Source organism: Nerophis ophidion, linkage group LG06, assembly GCF_033978795.1.
Source record: "Nerophis ophidion isolate RoL-2023_Sa linkage group LG06, RoL_Noph_v1.0, whole genome shotgun sequence".
Lineage (NCBI taxonomy): Eukaryota > Metazoa > Chordata > Actinopteri > Syngnathiformes > Syngnathidae > Nerophis > Nerophis ophidion.
The window spans coordinates 52285676-52305824 of NC_084616.1; the positions used below are offsets into that span (position 1 = coordinate 52285676).

The window sequence follows — 20149 nt, forward strand, 5'->3', positions numbered from 1 at the left end:
ACTGTAAGTGAACTGGGACATACAGTTGACAGACAGTTGTGATAGCCAATAAGATCACAAGTTTTTGTCAGTCAGGCCTTCTAGATGGCCTAAGGCAGATATATAGTGATGTTATGAGCTAGGTTAGTGGTTCTCAAATAGGCGTACGCGTACCCCTGGGGGTATTTGAAGATATGCCAAGGGGTACGTGAGATTTTTTAAAAATATTCTAAAAATAGCAACAATTCATAAATCCTTTATAAATATATTTCTTGGATAATACTTCAACAAAATATGAATGTAAGTTCATAGACCGTGAAAAGAAATGCAACAATGCAATATTCAGTCTTGACAGCTAGATTTTTTGTGGACATGTTCCATAAATATTGCTGTTTAAGATTTCTTTTTTTGTGGGGATATCTTCAGAATTAATTTCTTGAATCCAGATGTATCTCTATTACAATCCCCAAATAGGGCACGTTAAGTTGATTATTACTTCTATGTGTAGAAATCTTTATTTATAATTGAATCACTTGTTTATTTTTCAAAAAGTTTTTAGTTATTGTTATATCTATTTTTCCAAATCGTTCAAGAAAGACCACTACACATAAGCCATATTTTGCACTGTTATACAATTTAATAAATCAAAAACTGATGACATAGTGCTGTATTTTACTTCTTTATCTCTTTTTTTCAACCAAAAATGCTTTGTTATGATAAGGCTGTTCTTGAAATAAAATAATGTTCCCAGGGGGTACATCACTGAAAAAAGGTTGAGAACCACTGGGCTAGGTAACACTAGAACTCCATTACAGGGCATGCCACAGTAGTGCAAAGCATGCGCAGTAGCCGCGTTTAACCATGTGGGATGTTTTCGATGAGCACCTTGTGGAGTAAACTTTAAGAACTCAGCCAACACGCCTCATCAGCATCTTTTAGGATTAGACAAGACAACATATATATTTGCAAGGCCATTTTCAAGAAGGATATTTAAAGAGAAAACTACGTCCTGAGTGACGATGTCAGCCAACCCCGGAAGCTTGAATGGGTTCTACAGATTGTGAGGTCAGATATTTATTTATTTTTTTCACGTTTAATATTTTTTTTGCTATTTTAGTTTTGACAGTACCACATAAGATATGTTTTAAATGTTTCAGAAAATAACCCGTTATGTACACTGTTGTTAGTGATTCAATGTGCAGTAGTGTGTTAATGTGCTTCTGTATAGTATTTCTCCAACAATGGTCATGTGGTGACATCAATTATGGTATTTTGAGAGGTAATTAATGAGGTCGGACATCACTGAAGGCCTAAATGGGAAATGCACGGCCCGCCACTGAGTTTTACTGATGATTTATCCATCCATCCATTTTCTACCGCTTATTCCCTTTTGGGGTCGCAGCTGATGATTTATATATATATATATATATATATATATATATATATATATATATATATATATATATATATATATATATGTATATTAATTCGATTAATCACACTTTAAAATTTTGAATAAATCACAGGTTACTCGCTTGCATAATTTAAATTAGCTTGAAAAAGACCCTAATATTTGGACACAAATGCAATTTTATGGTCAGAATGTTGAACATTGTTAAAAATGTTTTGCTTGAATGCACTTTATGTATTTACATCTAAAATCCATTCATAGTGTATTCCTTTGCACTGACGTACGCATTGACCTGGTCACTAACCGTTAAACAGGCCTATTCAAGTAGGGGCCCGCAGTCCATATCCAGCCTGCCAAAGCTTTTCCTTCTGCATTGTGTGCAATGTTTGCTATGTTTTCTAATTTCTATACGCGCAATTTATTGTGTGACTGCATTAACACTAAACCTTCTTATTTAGCAATGTAAAATACACAATTATGTAAAATACACAATGGACATTATACTTTTGTAAGGTATTCTATGTTCATATATTTAGTCTTAATGAAGTCTAAATGAAGGAAGAAGTGTAAAGAAATAAAACTGAAGAAGGACAATGATTGAAAATAGAGAACATTAAGCTTATTTTTCTTTGTGCTGTAACTATCTGTCCAGCTGCACACACTGGAAATGAGAAGCGAGAGCAGAATAAGGAATTTATTGACAGCACACTGTGAATGTCGATGTGTTTACTTTGCAATTAAGTAAACTTGATCTCAAGGGAATTTAACCCGTGGAGGCCCTTTCTGACGAAACATCCACATTTCGATGTTCGGCCCCTGAATCCTTGGGCCATTAAAACTACGGCCCTTTTCATAATGTAGTTGAATAGCCCTGCAGTATAACAACCCTACAACCCGACTTGCAGGTAACTGTATATATACACATATTTAATGTGATAATATTTTGTGATTAATTACGGGTTAGTTATTTTTCACAGTCCCTAATTTTTACACAACCCAATTATTTATTCAACTTTACAAGTTGTTCGGTACATTTGTAGGGCTATTTGCAATGAATGTCTGCACTTTATGGGGATTGTGTGCAGTTCACTTTTGCACTTTCTTTTCCATTTGAGCAATGAATAATGCACATAAAGAGAGAAGACATGACCTCGCCCATTATTGTCACTTCCGCTGATTGTTTATTTTAAGTGTAAAGTGTAATTTTTCTGTCAAATAAAAACAAGCAGCACCTCCTGAATGAACTTGTTGGTTTCAAACGTTGATATGTTTCGTACAGTGTAAAGAAAGGTTCTATATCTAATTAACTGTGGTATTGTGCTGCGAGATAACAATACCTGCTTGGGGACAACAGGTGGGAATTAAACTTCAGCAAGACTCTGACATATTTACATGTTGTGTATAAGTTCCTGCGATGAGGTGGCGACTTGTCCAGGGTGTACCCCGCCTTCCGCCAGATTGTAGCTGAGATAGGCGCCAGCGCCCCCCGCGACCCCAAAAGGGAATAAGCGGTAGAAAATAGATGGATGGATGGGTGTATAAGTTCATTTATATGTATTGTCCCTATAAAAAAAAAAAAACTATTCTTAAGACCATTGTGAGGGAATGGGAATGTTTTGCTTACACTGTTTACAATAGTCATTTATAGCAGTGGTTCTCAACCTTTTTTCAGTGATGTACCCCCTTTATTTCAAGTACCCCCTAATCAGAGCAAAACATTTTTGGTTGAAAAAAAGAGATAGAAGAAGTAAAATACAGCACTGTCATCAGTTTCTGATTTGTTAAATTGGATAATAGTGCAAAATATTGCTAATTTGTTTTGGTCTCTCTTGAACTATTTGGAAAAAAAGATATAAAATTAACTAAAAACTTGTTGAAAAATAAACAAGTGATTCAATTATAAATAAAGATTTCTACACATAGAAGTAATCATCAACTTAAAGTGCCCTCTTTGGGGATTGTAAAAGAGATCCATTTGGATTCATGAACTTAATTCTAAACATTTCTTCACAAAAAAAGAAATCTGTAACGTCAATATTTATGGAACATGTCCACAAAAAAATCTAGCTGTCAACACTGAATATTGCATTGTTGTATTTTTTTTTTCTCACAGTTTATGAACTTATATTCATATATTTTGTTGAATTATTATTCAACAAATATATTTATAAAGGATTTTTGAATTGTTGCTATTTTTAGAATATTTTTTAAAAATCTCACGTACCCCTTGGCGTACCTTCAAGTACCCCCGGGGATACGGGTACCCCCATTTGAGAACCACTGATTTATAGGACACTATTTGGATTTGCATAAGTATGGTCTTAGTTATCTTGATGACTAACTTTCAAATCGTATTGTTTCACCACATTCTATGCAATAACATTTTTTTATATACCCTTATATATCATGGATGTACAGTACTTGTAGGTTATTTCCTATAAAATGTGTTGAGCGACTGACCTGTGACGGTGTATGAGCCGCAAACTCTCAGGACTCATGTGGTTGTGGGAGGAGAGGATTCCTCTGGGAGAGTTGACGGACGAGCAGCCAGCAGGGCCGAATCGCTCTGTGCCAGGAATACCCTGCTGAGTCCCAAAGATATACTACTCTGAATATTTACACTGCTCAAGCGATGCAATTAGTACAAAATACATCATGATACTTGGAAAATTCATTGATTGTGACTTATATAAAAAATATACTAGCGGAAGAAAAGAAAAAAGAATCATTCTACGGGCAGCAACTCACATGGTGTAAACCTGTCCTCATCATGTGAAACTGATCCACTAGCTTTTTGTGGAGGGGACGCATCTCTGGGTGCACCAGTTTCTCATGGACAGCTAGACCCACTCCAAGAATGTTCACCTGTAGCAGAAAAATAAAAAAATGCCAACGTTTGATTGAGAGAGCTGACCCCGTCCGAGGCTGCCCACTGGACAGCATTGACAGAAGAATGCTGACCAAGTTAACATTCATAATGTCCAATCCTCAACAAATGCACAGCACTGTGGATGCCCTAGGTAGCTGCTTCTGCATTAGACTGTTACATACACAGTGCAAGAAGAAGCTCTACCTCAGGTCCTTTCTACCCAGAGCCAGAAGACTTTATAGTGCACTCATGTATTTACTGTGATCTTTTTCTTGGTGTGCTATTAGTAATTTTTTGTTTTATGTTACCTTTTATCCATACATCTCTACATTAATGTGCAATATGTAGTGTTTATTCCTATTTTTATGTTTTTCATTACGTCCAACTTTTCTTGCTGTATGTAAAAACCTACTCTGCAACAACGTAATTCCCCTTTTATAGGCTAAATAAAAGTCTATCCTACCCTATCCCTGCTCAGGGGCCCTGTGGTTAGAGTGTCCGCCCTGAGACTGGAAGGTCGTGAGTTCAAACCCTGGCCGAGTCATAAAAATGAGACCCATTGCCTCCCTGCTTGGCACTCAGAATCAAGGGTTGAAATTGGGGGTTAAATCTACAAAATGATTCTCGAGCGTGGCCACCGCTGCAGCTCACTGCTCTCCTCACCTCCCAGGGGGTGAAAATGGGTATGGGTCAAATGCAAAGGATAATTTCAACCACACTAAATGTGTGTGTGTGTGTGTGTGTGTGTTACTATCCTATCCTAAAGTGAGCCAATGTGACTGTGGTCATTCTGCACAGTGCAGCCTATGAACCCCACTGAATGAGAGTTTGTTTGATTGATTGATTGATTGATTGATTGATATAGCACAGCCCCAGTATATGGTATCCGTTGCACCAATATAACATATAATATCCATCCATTTTCTGCTGATTGTCCCTCAGGATGTGGGGGGCTGCAGCTAATTTCAGCTGCAATTTACAGTATAATAATAACCAGTCTTTCATCCTTTAAAAAAGATAACAGCTCTGTTTTGAATCACTGTAAAAAAAAAGTTGGATTTTGTTCTGGATTATGATGAACACAATTAAGTCTTTTTCCAACGTTTTCAAACTTTGGCACACACTTTTCTAACTATAGAAAAATAAATAATTGGGCTGTAATCAAATAGTGGATTCGACAATTCAATTAGAGGAGTCTGATTTGACTATCAACCTTGCAGTCCAATCCTCTGATGTTGCCTTCCTCTTCACGAAAGAGAGGCAATTGTATACCTGCTGGTGCCCCATGACTAGAGCAGATGTGTTGGGGGATATATTGTTCGCGTTCAATATGTCTTCTTTAAATATTAGTAAAATATCTGTGTGTGCAGACAAATACTTTTTAGAGAGTAAGACATAAATCTTAGTTTTGGCTTTAGATTTTTTGGAGGTAGGGGAAAATCGCAAATGAGATCTTTGTTTTGTTCACTTTTATGAAAGACTGTATTTCTTACTTGACTACCATTAAGCGGTACAAAATGGATGGATTGATGGATGATTAGTACCATTGATTAACTTGGAAATACTCACATACATACTGTATGTGTTGGACCACATCCGTGTGATGTCATTGACACTTAGTGACCAATTTAATATACACTACTACATATCACCATCTGCTGTGATGAGGTGGAGACATGCACCAGCGCCCCCCGCAACCCCAAAGGGAATAAGCGGTATAAAATAGATGGATGGATGGATATCACCATCTGTTTAAGAGTTTAAGTTAAAGTACCACTGATAGTCACACACACATACTAGTTGTAGTGAAATGACCCTCTGCATTTGACCCATCCCCTTGTTCCACCCCCTGGGGGGTGAGGGCAGCATTAAGCAGCAGCGGTGGCCGCGCTCAGGATTTATTTTGGTGATTTTACCCCCAATTCCAACCGTTGATGCTTAGTGCCAAGCAGGGAGGTAATGGGTCCCATTTTTATAGTCTTTGGTATGACTCGGCCCGGGGTTTCAACTCGTGACCTACCAATTTCAGGGCAGACACTAACCATAATGCCACTGAGCAGGCAGTTTATTTTTTTAGCGCCACAGATTTGACTGATCGTCAAAGATGGGCAAAATCTAACGAATCAGATTCAACCAAGAACATTTTTATTCGACGACAGCCCTAAAAATACATTAATTTTGACTTCAAACATAATTGAAGTTATCAAAAGTGTGTGCACATGCTGTGAACGAGCCAAAGGAGTCTCAGTCTGACCTGCTCCTGCATCAGATCCTTAAGGTGCGTGATCCTCTCTGTGTCCTCTGGGTGACTGCTGATGTACTCTTTATCGAAAAACGCCTACGGGGAGGAGTCAGAAGATCAAGAGAACTCGAGGCTGAAACTCATCATTCAAACCTTTCAGCCCTGCCCTTCACGTCTACCTCTTGGTATCTGGCAATGCCTCCGTTCACTGCAGCGTCGATGACCCCGTTGAGGCACATGCTGAGCGGATTGATGTTGCCGTGATGCTGTCTGTGTTGGTACTGGCTGATCAAAGTCCGCAGCTCCTGGGTTTTGTTCTCCACCACATAAATGGCATTTTCAAGAGGGCTTACCTCAACCTGGAGGTATAAATATAGAACAGTGATTCTCAAACTGTGGTTCATGTACCAGCAGTGGTACGCAGCTTTATCTAGTGGTACAGTGTTTTATTTTCCTATGAAGAAACAAAGTGTTACTGATCAAACTGTGTGTAATGTTACAGTGGCCAAAAATATTAAACATACTTGTTAAATAAAACCTCTGTGTTGTTTTTTAAAGAATACTTACTCTTACTTTGCTACTGTATTTTAATGTCGGCCATTACAGTAGTACTTGGATAGCCATGTCTTTTTTTGAGTTAATACTTAGTGAAAAAGGTTTGAGAACTACTGATATAGAAGATTTGAACCCAAGAGGATGCAACCTCAGAGTTAAAACGATAGAATTGCAATTCGAATAAGACTTGATACAAGAGATTAATTAAATGTACGTATTTTACCAAAATAATAATGCTCAGTTTTGAATGTCACTGATTTTTTTTTTCCTGAGGGAACTCTCCTGAAGGAATCAATAAAGTACTATCTATCTATCGTTTTAACTAATGTGTAGTATTGGGATTATATTTTGCAGTGGTGTTGAACTGCATTGAATCATATATGTGTTTCCAAAAGAAGATGTATATTGTGTTCAACAACACACCATCATTCGTGATGGGTTTTTGAGACCATAATGTATATTCGATAAGCTATTAAAAAATTAAACAAAATATATTTCTGAAAAAACAGCAACATATTTTTTCCCCAAAAATAAGACTTGTCTAACTAGACATCTGTGTTGTGTTTTCTTGAGACATTACAAGGTTAAATCATAAAACTATTGAAATTATAAAGCTAAAAATATTTTTTAAAATTCAGAAAATATAGTTGTTTTTTTTTAAATAAAACTTGTATTTTTATCTAGACACCACCTGTGCCAAGTGTTTTGAGACGATATAGTATATATTCACAAAACTATTGAAAATTAAATACTAAAAATATTTCTCAAAAATCTGAAAAAATTGATTTTTTACAAAATGAGACTTGCATACTAATCTAGACACCCTATATGTGTCATGTGGGTCTTTTTGAGACACTATAATGAATATTAATAAAGATATTGAAAAAAAAAATATTTCTTATAAAAATCAGCAAAATATTTATTTTTTCGAAATGAGACTTGTATAATAATCTTGACACCCTATATGTGGATCTTTTTGAGACAACATAATGTATATTAATACATCAATTGAACATACAAACTAAAACAATATTTTATTCAAAAAAATCAGCAATACTTTTTTTTTCTAAAATGAGATCAACCAACTCGAGACTGTATGCAGTTTCCAAAATACTGGGATGTATAATGAAGAAATTATTGAATATCTAAAGTTTTCAAAAGTATTTATTTTTTAACTAAAGTCTTGTACTAAGCAACCATCAACATACATTTAGATGTAAATATAAACGTAATACAATGATTTGCAAATCATTGTATTCCGTTCATATTTACATCCAACACAATTTCCCAACTCATATGGAAACGGGGTTTGTACTAACAAACCAATGACCAACTAGCCATTGCTATTCTGAAAGATAAATAAGCTACAGTATTTTGATATCTTCCACTGCAGTTCCAGATCAATGCAAACTACAACCACCACTACAAACATATTAAAGTAACACCTGATGTCTGATGCATAATTGTTTAATTTTTGAATTTTTAAAGATGTTCTTGTATTGTGCAAGTGTGAACCCGAAGTGTGAATGTTTGAAAGATGATCAAAGATAAGCACTGAAAGCATGATAAACGGTGTTCTAAATACAACGGTGTTCCTTACCACTTCTCTCCTGTCCACCTCAGCCCAGCGGGAGATTCCTGGGAGAGGGCGTGAGAGGATGAGGGTGGTTCTCTCAATCCAAAGGCTCTGTTATGCAAGCAGACAACAAGGGGTGAGTTCCTCTTCATTTGCATTGAGCATCACCATTGAGGTCAGTGTGTAACAAAGTGTAAATAGGCCTTATCCCTTCAAGGAGACATGTCGGTCAGTGCAGCATACGTTGAAGTGAAAAGCTCTGGGTTTTATATTTGGGCCACTGTGTTGGATACAACTAGAGTGTAGTGTGTGGCCTTCTAAACCAGGGATGTCAAACGTACGACCCGCGGGCCTGATCAGGTTTTAGGGATGAGTTTGCAAAGTATAAAAATGAGCCGAAATTTTTGAATGATAGAAACTGCTGTTCTAAATGTGTCCACTAGATGTTGCAATAGCAATTATTTGTATCTTTGTAGATGATGCTACATATGTAAAAAATAAAAATAAACCGCATATTAGTGCAGTCGTCGAGGAAAATGAGCAAACAACATAAATAACATCCTGTAAGTTGATTTTGATATTTTTTTCATCTTGATAGATTGTAAATGAACACCAATGAGTTGACTGATAAACATTATCACATAGTTTATTCAGAAAGTATAAATAACGACAAATAAAGATAGAATAGTATTAACCGCTACATGTAAGTGTAAAAAAAACCCAACAACATTATGATTTGAGCATTTTCAGAATGTGCTTGTTCTGTTTTCAAACAAAGAAAAAAATCTGAAGTTGTCTTCATTTTTAAGTTATCGTGCCGTGATTTTAGCAGTCCGGCCCACTTAGGAGTAGATTTTTCTTCATGTGGCCCCCGATCTAAAATGAGTTTGACACCCCTGCTCAAAACACTTACAGGTTGATGAGGTGTAAGGAAAAAGTCGGGCTGTGACAATAAAGCAGACTTCTTTTTGATAATGGATACCGATTAGTGGTGTAATATCAGCTTATTCGTTTGCTTTTCTAAACAATGCCATGTTGAAAAAAAGTTAAAAGATCCACTTTTACAAACTAAAATGGTTGTAATTTAACTGAATGTTCATTTATGAAGTCTGTGTATATTATTTTTTACCATTAACAGCTTCCTTTCTACTTCTGCGATTAAAATGTCCTCTTGCCCCGCACAAAATAATGACCAATGTGACTGCTGCATGGATACGGACGTTGCCCATTAATACCACAAGGGGGCACGAGGCGCGTCAGATGACAAAAAAAACCTTCACGACCTGAGTCATTTACCCCAGCCTGATCTACTTCCTGTTTGATGCGTTGCAACATCGAAATTCAATCAGTGTCACGGTTGCCTCACCGTACCCTGAACTCATTCTCGCGGTCCTTGGGGCCTTTGTGGAAAGGCCTGTCATAGTGGAAGCGGCTGACATTGTTTATGCGGTAGAAGCTCTTGATCCTCTCGGGCACGCGCTCCAGTTGAGGCACATCAGAGATGTCTGACACCGGAGTCACCGCGTAGATCTGCAAGTCTACAAGCTTTGCGTCAAGGAGCACACTGACAGGCAGGAAGAAAAGATGGCACTTGATGGACATACAGTACATGTTTTGTTTCCTTTTGTACAGAAAATACACATTATAGAACCATTTAACACTATAGTATACAAGTTCTGTATTGGCCAGACTATAGGCCACTACTTTTTTTCTTATGCTTTGAACCCTGCGGCTTATAAAAGGTTGTGGCTAGTTTGTGGATTTTTCCCCGGTGACAGTACGTATTTAAAAAGTTATTTTCATAGAACACCAACAGTACACAGGTTAGTGCATGTGCCTCACAATACGAAGGTTCTAAGTTGTCCTGGGTTCAATCCCGGACTCGGGATCTTTCTGTTTGGAGTTTGCATGTTCTCCCCCGTTACTGCGTGGATAGGTTGATTCGCAACACTAAATTGGCCCTAGTGTGTGAATGTGAGTGTGAATGTTGTCTGTCTATCTGTGTTGGCCCTGTAATGAGGTGGTGACTTGTCCAGGGTGTACCCCGACTTCCGCCCGAATGCAGCTGAGATAAGCACCAGCGACCCCTCGCAACCCCAAACGGGACAAGCGGTAAAAAATGGATGGATGGATGGATGGACCAACAGACACACTGGAAGTTAGAGTGTCCACCCTGAGATCGGTAGGTTGTGAGTTCAAACCCCGGCCGAGTCATACCAAGGACTATAAAAATGGGACCCATTACCTCCCTGCTTGGCACTCAGCAACAAGGGTTGGAATTGGGGGTTAAATCACCAAAAAATTATTCCCGGGCGCGGCACTGCTGGTGCCCACTGCTCCCCTCACCTCCCAGGGGGTGAACAAGGTGATGGGTCGAATGCAGAGGATAAAATTCACCACACCTAGTGTGTGTGTGACAATCATTGGTACTTTAATTTTTTTTAAAGATGCGTTATTGTTTGCGCTAACTGTTACGGCGCAGTTTTCTTGACGAGTTGGCTCACTGCAGCTGCTGCGGGTTGACAATGTACTTCCTGTTTTTTTCCTTATACCGAAAATACTCATCAATAGCTTTTTCTACTCCTATGGATTCTTCATTCATCATTCCAAGTAAGATTTGCAATAGAACTAAAACAATTCATGCTTTCCTTGCAACGAAAATATTTGTCCTCAGCTTTTTCTACTCCTATGGATTCTTCATTCATCCTTCCAAGTAAAATTCACAATAGAACTAAAATAATTCATACTTTCCTTGTACCGAAAATATTCGTCCTCAGCTTTTTCCACTCCAATGGATTCTTCATTCATCATTCCAAGTAAAATTTACAATAGAACTAAAACAATTCATACTTTCCTTGTACCGAAAATATTCGTCCTCAGCTTTTTCTACTCCTATGGATTCTTCATTCATCATTCCAAGTAAAATTTGCAATAGAACTAAAACAATTCATACTTTCCTTGTACCGAAAATATTTTTTCCTCAGCTTTTTCTACTCCTATGGATTCTTCATTCATCCTTCCAAGTAAAATTTACAATAGAACTAAAATCCTGGGCACGGGATCTTTCTGTGTGGAGTTTGCATGTTTTCCCTGTGACAGCCTGGGTCCCCTCCGGGTACTCCGGCTTCCTCCCACCTCCAAAGACATGCACCTGGGGATAGGTTGATTGGCAACACTAAGTTGGCCCCAGAGTGTGAATGTTGTCTATTTATTTGTGTTGGCCCTGTGATGAGGTGGCGACTTGTCCTGAGTGTAGCCAGCTTTCCGCCCGAATGCAGCTGAGATAGGCTACAGCACGCCCCGCGACCTCAAAAGGTACAAGCGGTAGAAAAAGGATGTGATGTCTGGAGGAGTGTTTTCATGCAAATTTGTCGTAATGTAATCAAACTAGTGTTGTTAGCATTAGCAATTATGCTAACACATTCACAAGTGTCTGTCTCACTATTATTAACTTACTATAGCATTCTTTTTGGATTGCTTCAGTTTTGTAAATTTACCAAAACCTCAGCATGGAGTTATCGAGTCTGTTTCACTGGTTGGAGAGCTAGCTTCCGCAACTAGTGGGTCCATGACGATGACTTCTGTTCTGTTGGATCAGCTGTTTTACTGCAGTGTTACAGACAGCATTTAGAAACAATTAAGGTATGTAAATACAGTTGTGATCAAAATTATTCAATCCCCACACAATTTTGGTGTTTTAGCAAGTTGGACATGTATTCCGTATTTTGTTTATAGTCATATCAAATAAAGATGTGTCAATAGACAAATGCAACTTAAATTGTAACACAGTATTTTACAAAATAGCAAAAAAGGACATTTTTCTTAATATCTCATTGACAAAATGATTCAACCCCCTAGTTACATTCATCTTTAGTACTTAGTAGAACACCCTTTGGCAGTAATTACATCCTTCAAACGTGATACATAACCGGACACAAGCTTCTTGCAACGATCTACAGGTATTTTAGCCCATTCCTCTTGGGCAAAGGCCTCCAGTTCATTCATATTCTTGGGCTTGCGTGCTGCAACTGCCTTCTTCAAGTCCCACCACAGGTTTTCTATAGGATTTAGGTCTGGCGACTGGGAAGGCCACTCCAGTCTTCCAGCCCTTCTTCTGCAACGACTCTGATGGTGATTTGGAGGTATGCTTGGGATCGTTGTCCTGTTGGAAGGTCCAACGTCTCCCAAGCTTCAACTTCGTCACTGACTTCATGACATTTGCAGCTAATATATCCTGGTAGGAAATAGAATTCATAATGCCTTGAACGCGCTGGAGATTCCCGGTACCTGAGGCAGAGAAACAGCCCCAGAGCATGATTGACCCCCCACCATGCTTAACAGTAGGAAAGGTGTTCTTCTCTTTGTAAGCTTCATTTTTTCTCCTCCAGACATAACGTTGATTCATAGGCCCAAAGAGTTCCAGTTTTGTCTCATCACTCCATAGAACAGTTTCCCAAAACCTTTGGGGTTTATCCAGATGATTTTTGGCATACTGGAGTCTATTTCCTTGTGCCTGGTAGTCAGAAGTGGGGTGCACCTGGGAGTTCTGGCATGGAGGCCTTCATCTCGTAGTGCGCGCCTTATTGTCTGGGACGAAACCTGCGTTCCCCCCTCTGCAATGTCCTGTTGTAGTTCCTCAGTTGTTACTTGGGGGTTTTTCACCACTGTACGCTTCAAATACCAGAGAGCAGTTGCACACAGCATCGTCTTTCTACCACGCCCAGGTAGTGTTTCCACTGTGCCTTTAGCTTTAAACTTGCAAATTATGTCCTCAACTGTGTCTCTTGGAATGTGTAATGTATTTGCTATTTTCTTATATCCATATCCTTTCTTATGAAGAGAAATTACCTCCTCTCTTGACTTCTTTGACCACTCCCTGGACTTCACCATGTTGCAAATACACCATTGACCATCTACAAGAAGCTGAGCATCACAGTCTTTTTCAATCAGTTTAATTGTTGCTCGTTATGGTTCTAATCACATCTACAGGTGTGTTCAACACCTGATTGAAAATACCTTATTCAAATTCTGTTCTTAAGAGTTATGATCTTCAAGGGGCTGAATAATTTTGTCAATGAGATATTAAGAGAAATGACACTGTTTGGTGTGTTACAAAATATAATGTTGTAAATCAAGTTGCATTTGTCTATTTAATTCATCTTTATTTGATATGACTGTGAACAAAATACAGAATACATGTCCAACTTGCTAAAACACCAAAATTGTGTGGGCGTTGAATAATTTTGATCACAACTGTAAGTGTTTACAAAATCATTCAGACTGGTATATGTGACTAATATAGGTAAAGATATTTATTTCATTTAAAATTTGGTGGGTGTAGCTTAAATAATGGTGCGCTCTATAGCCCGCAAAATACGGTACTTGGGCATAGTCAACTACAATGTATTCTATTAGGCATCTTCTGAACAGTCTTAAGCATTCAAATATGCAAGCTTTCCAAAGGGCAGATGCGCCGTGAGAAATTCTGTGCCCCATTACTTTAAAAAAAAAACAACATTGGTGCCTTCGTGGCAAACTGTTGTCCCAAAATCCTATATTTGGGGACCCCCGTCAGGCACAAGCCCTTGAAATTCTGCTACTCCGCCCCTGTCTACAGTGAAGGTTTTGAATCAAAATTCAAGAAGTAGACCAACTTTTTGGGCCTTTTTAAAATCTTTAGGGTCACATTTATAAATGTTATGTGTATATTTGAAAACCAAATATATGCTGATACAGGAAATACATCTGTGTGGGCTCATATGGAAAAACCCAAGTGATATTATTTTGTAAAAAATACAGCTCTTGTTGTCGTGGTAAGTTTGGACTTTATGTTACAGTGTTTTGGATTGTTTCCTGTCTCGCACTTATTTTAGTTTGTACGACCTTCTTTTCTTCTTTTGCCACCATTTTGGTGGCAAAAGAAGAAATTGATTGGCAATCGAGACACACCTGTTTCTGGTTGACAATCAAGATGCCTTATATGACCTCATGGTTTTGCTTTGTGGGCTTTCAACCTCCTTGCAGCATAGCCTCCCCTATGCTTGCTAAATTTGTTTTTGTGCATTACCTTGGTGCACTAGTTTTCTGTTAATAAATTATTTTACCTGCACTTTGCCTGCTGTTTCTGCATCATGGGGTCAATACCCACACTACTGTGACATGTTCCAAGCTGTGCTTTACTGGACTGTAACACTTCTATTGCATCTCATTAGATCATGTAAGTATTACCAATGTCGTGTACACAATGTAGGAGTTTATACAAAAAAAATTGGGGCAGTTATATACATTCCTAAAAAAGTAAATCTAATTGGTCCCACAAACTCTCATTTCTGTACTTCACTATCTTTTAGACACAGAGGAAGCTAACATTGCATCATCAGTGACATTAATTGGGATACACTGAGCATCACTTTGCATGATGGTGTCATCGGGTTGGTTGGGATGCTGCATGGCGATGGCTTGCGGAAATTCTCCCAGCATCCTTTGCTGGAAGTCCTCGAGCCGTTCGTAGTCATAGCCACGACACACAAACTCTTTGTTCTGCAAACAGGCAGAGTTTACACAATTGAAAGGTAGTAACTGGAGTAAGAGCATCTTTAATTGTCACTGTGAGGGGGAAAGTCAATACCAGCAATAAAAACAGATTGTTTAAACAAGAGGGAATTCACTCATCTTTTTTTTTTTTTAATTTACATTTAGAGCAAATTTCCTGCATACTCTGTCTTACTCAAGTGACATTGTCTCATCCTGAAGCACCAAGGAGCAGAGGAGCCATGTCAGCAGAATCTTAACCGTGCCAACACAGACGGTACCAGACTAAACGTGCAAAGTCTTACCCTGAGGAAGAAGGGAAACTTCCTGCCATAGAAGCCCATTCGGAAAAACTCGGGTTCGATTCTCTGCTGCTCAATAATGTTGTCGTAGTAAGCTGCCTCCATTTTCTGATACGGAATGACACATGATGGATAAATGCTTTAATCAGACAGGTAGATGATTAGGATGTGAATGTTTGTTCTAAAGATGACTTGACTTACCCGTATCCAGCTGAGGCTCTGGTAATCGTATAACGTCTCATACTGGAAAGCCAGCTCCCGGCAGAGCGAGATACCGTATTCCCAACACTGTATGCCACATAAAGCATGGAGAGAATTATCTTGGATTTTCCTTTGAAACAAGCCGAGCAGGCAAATAAAGTATTACGAGTCCAGTATCGGGCTGCAACTAATAATTATTTTAATGGTCGAGTAGTCAGCAATTATTTGTTCGGTTAGTCGAATAGTCAAACTATCATTGCTTATGATCTCTGCTCCACACGTTAGAGTTCGATGTTGATTCGCAAACCTGATTTTAACTCATTTTTAATTGTAACAAAAGACACATAAATGAAGTGAATGGTTTTACGTGATTCCACAAAGTATGTAACCACAGTGAAAAATAAGTCAACTGACTTACAGTGCAAGATGTCCTGTTAACATAACATTCAGTGCAAAATATTTTTATTCAGTAGAATTAGGGTTATTTAGCATTAATTATTTATCTAAAGAAGTGCTTCTCAATGATTTTCTGTCTTAACTGCAATTATACATGATATCATTTGTCAAGGAAAGAGGGAATCTTAAAAGCTAATCACATTTTAGAAGACATCTGACCCGAATTGCAGAACGGACAGAATTTATATATTTATATCGTTTATCCATCCCTTTTTTACCGCTTGTCCCGCTCAGTGGAGACTGGATCATTTACAATTATTATTATGAAATAGCGCTTGATCTGACAGCAGAGGAATATCCCAGTATGAGTGGCGACTTGTCCAAGGTGTACGCCGCCTACCGCCCGAATGCAGCTGGGATAGGCTCCAGCGGCCCCAAAAGGGACAAGCGGTAAAAATGAATGGATGGATGGAAAACTAACCCATGTTTTGGTGTTTTTTCAAAATATCTACAGTGGGGCAAAAAAGTATTTAGTTGGCCACCGATTGTGCAAGTTTTCCCACTTAAAATGATGACAGAGGTCTGTAATTTTCAACTGTGAGAGACAGAATATGAAAAGAAAATCCAGGAATTCACATTGTAGGAATTTTAAAGAATTTATTTGTAAATTATGGTGGAAAATAAGTATTTGGTCAACCATTCAAAGCTCTCACTGATGGAAGGAGGTTTTGGCTCAAAATCTCACGATACATGGCCCCATTCATTCTTTCCTTAACACGGATTAATCGTCCTGTCCCCTTAGCAGAAAAACAGCCGCAAAGGATGATGTTTCCTCCCCCATGCTTCACGGTAGGTTTGGTGTTCTTGGGATGCAACTCAGTATTCTTCTTCCTCCAAACACACTAAATACTTTTTTGCCCCATTGTAAGTGAACAACTGCTTTATCTACACATTTACAGAATGTTAATATATGATCTACTATATAGATTTTTGAGAGACATATTTTGCAGGGAAACGTTTGCATGTTCTCCCCGTGAATGCGTGGGTTCCCTCCGGGTACTCCGGCTTTATCCCACTTCCAAAGACATGCACCTGGGGATAGGTTGATTGGCAACACTAAATTGTCCCGAGTGTCTGAATGTGAGTGTGAATGTTGTCTGTCTATCTGTGTTGGCCCTGCGATGAGGTAGCGACATGTCCAGGGTGTACGCCGCCTTCCGCCCGATTGTAGCTGAGATAGGCACCAGCACCCCCCGCGACACCCAAGGGAATAAGCGGTAGAAAATGGATGGATGGATATTTTGCAGGGTCAAAAATATGCATGTTGTCGAGGAATATTCCTTGGAAAGAAACTAGGAATGCATTTCATTTCTATCGCAGGTTTTCAATTCAACAAATGTCGATTCAGATGAAGACAATGTGTTACAGCTTCAGTTACAAATAGTTTTTGGTTGTTACAGGGCTTCCTATTTTGGGGAGTCCCCACATCTGTGGTCCCCTCCAAGGTTTCTCATTGTAGCACATTGGGTTGAGTTTTTTCTTACCCTGATGTGGGATCTGAGCCAAGGATGCTGTTGTGGCTTGTGCAGCCCTTTGAGACACTTTAGATTTAGGGCTATATAAATGAACTTTGATTGATAGAAACTTTGAATTTATCGAAGTGTGCATGCAAGTGATGTCGAGGCCATATTGTGGCCACATTGGGGCTTGTGCGCGTTTACATTGGAGTCTGATTAAAATCACATTTCCTTGTAGTGTAAACAGTCAGCTGAAAAAAATCAGATCTCAAACAAATTTGATTTGGGCCACTTTGGCCTGCAGTGTAAACGTAGTCATTGTCACAGTTCAGCTCTAGATGAGTCTGGTACAGGTCAGAAATTAAGTACTCATTTGAAAATTAAATCCTTGTTATATGTCAGGAAAATATATCTAAAAGTTCTCTTGCCTTGCCCTTGTTGAAGTAGTGGAGGATTTTGCGGCTTAGGTTCTCCTTGCGTTGCCACTCGCTTTGGCAAGGATAGTGGAGAAAATCCCTTAAGGGCCGGTCCTCCCACTGTAGCAGCTCCCAGTACAATAACAGGGTGAATGCTGCCTCTGTTGGCAAAGAATCACAAGTTGAAGGTCAGCAAAAAAAGAAAGTGTGATGTAATGTACACACACAGTACTGTAATACCTACTCGCTCATAAAAAGCTACAACAGATTTTCAACAGTTTGAACACGACATCATGCTGATACCTTCAGGACATTTTAGGACACATTTTTATGAACATATGTCAGAAGTTGCCAAGAGTCTAGTTACTCTTTTATATTTATTACCAGAGGAACAAAGTGCAGACTCACAGCAGAAACCTAATCTACCACACTCCTTTGTGGAGCCCTGTATCTTGCTGAAATGCATAGTTACAATAACCTGACTCTCGCCAGACCCTTGTAGTTCGCTGAGCTCCACACAAGGATCTGGGACTTTTCAATAGGAGATGTATTTCAGAAGGCAGGGCCTTGTAAAATAATAATTGTATGTGATTGGATAACCCACTTGTCCGTTATCTTGAATGAAGTGCTACTTCAACCACTCGCATCTAAATCAACACATGACGCTGAAGAGAGCAATACTGGGAAATCCAAAACAGGACAGCCGACATATTGGATAACTTTTACTAAAACAACGCAGCAATGTCAGTAGATGATCGATGTCGCAAAACAGTTGCAATAGCAGAATCAATGTCAGCACACGACTCCTTGCTGTGGGCCGCCATTGTTGTTTCTGGCGATCCTGATTGGTTCATTATTTTTTGCTATCTTGAAGGAGTCCAAATCCTTGTGTGGAGCTCAGCGAACTACAAGGATCTGGCGAGAGTGAGGTTATAGTTATAAGCAGTTAGTGCATAAATAAACCCAATGTTCTCCTACTAATAATAACGCTTGAATTGTTTGTGCTTTTTTTAAATTAATGAATATTAATTGTAGCACATTAAACAGGCCCTCCAGGACTTTATAATGTCCCAATCGCATTAGTTAATTTCCTTTTTTAAGCACATAACTCCACATGTGTTCATTCATAGTTTTGATGCCTTCAGTTACAATCTACAATGTGAATAGCCATGAAAATCAAAAAAACACATTGAATGAGAAGGTGTGTCCAAACATTTGACCTGTACTGTATATCTATCCATATATATACAAACATATATATATATATATATATATATATATATATATATATATATATATATATATATATATATATATATATATATATATATATATATATATATATATATATATATATATTTATATATATATATGTATATATATGTATATATTTATATATATCTACAGTGGGGCAAAAAAGTATTTAGTCAGCCACCGATTGTGGAAGTTCTCCCACTTAAAATGATGACAGAGGTCTGTAATTTTCATCATAGGTACACTTCAACTGTGAGAGACAGAATGTGAAAAAAAAATCCAGGAATTCACATTGTAAGAATTTTAAAGAATTTATTTGTAAATTATGGTGGAAAATAAGTATTTGGTCAACCATTCAAAGCTCTCACTGATGGAAGGAGGTTTTGGCTCAAAATCTCACGATACATGGCCCCATTCATTCTTTCCTTGACACTGATCAATCGTCCTGTCCCCTTAGCAGAAAAACAGCCCCAAAGCATGATGTTTCCACCCCCATGCTTCACAGTAGGTTTGGTGTTCTTGGGATGCAACTCAGTATTCTTCTTCCTCCAAACACGACAAGTTGAGTTTATACCAAAAAGTTCTATTTCGGTTTCATCTGACCACATGACATTCTCCCAATCCTCTGCTGTATCATCCATGTATCCATTTTGGTATAAATTCAACTCATTGTGTTTGGAGGAACAAGAATTCTGAGTTGTGTCCCAAGAACACCATACCTACTGTGAAGCATGGGGGTGGAAACATCATGCTTTGGGGCTCTTTTCCTGCTAAGGGGACAGGACGATTGATCCGTGTTAAGGAAAGAATGAATGGGGCCATGTATCGTGATATTTTGAGCCAAAACCTCCTTCCATCAGGGAGAGCTTTAAATGGTTGACCAAATACTTGTTTTCCACC

The 20149-nt window shown here is 38.4% G+C and overlaps 1 protein-coding gene across 1 annotated transcript in view; it reads right to left on the minus strand.

The window, feature by feature from the left end:
* Positions 1-20149, minus strand: part of LOC133554906 (dedicator of cytokinesis protein 3-like) — a 76609-nt gene that overhangs the window by 13725 nt on the left and 42735 nt on the right. The window contains exons 34-43 of the mRNA XM_061904174.1: positions 18008-18156; positions 15667-15753; positions 15469-15573; positions 15031-15172; positions 10004-10170; positions 8657-8743; positions 6681-6860; positions 6514-6597; positions 4139-4255; positions 3851-3975 (exon numbers count right to left, since the gene is read on the minus strand). Coding sequence (XP_061760158.1) covers positions 3851-3975; positions 4139-4255; positions 6514-6597; positions 6681-6860; positions 8657-8743; positions 10004-10170; positions 15031-15172; positions 15469-15573; positions 15667-15753; positions 18008-18156 — 1243 coding nt within the window. The remainder of the gene's footprint in view (positions 1-3850; positions 3976-4138; positions 4256-6513; positions 6598-6680; positions 6861-8656; positions 8744-10003; positions 10171-15030; positions 15173-15468; positions 15574-15666; positions 15754-18007; positions 18157-20149) is intronic.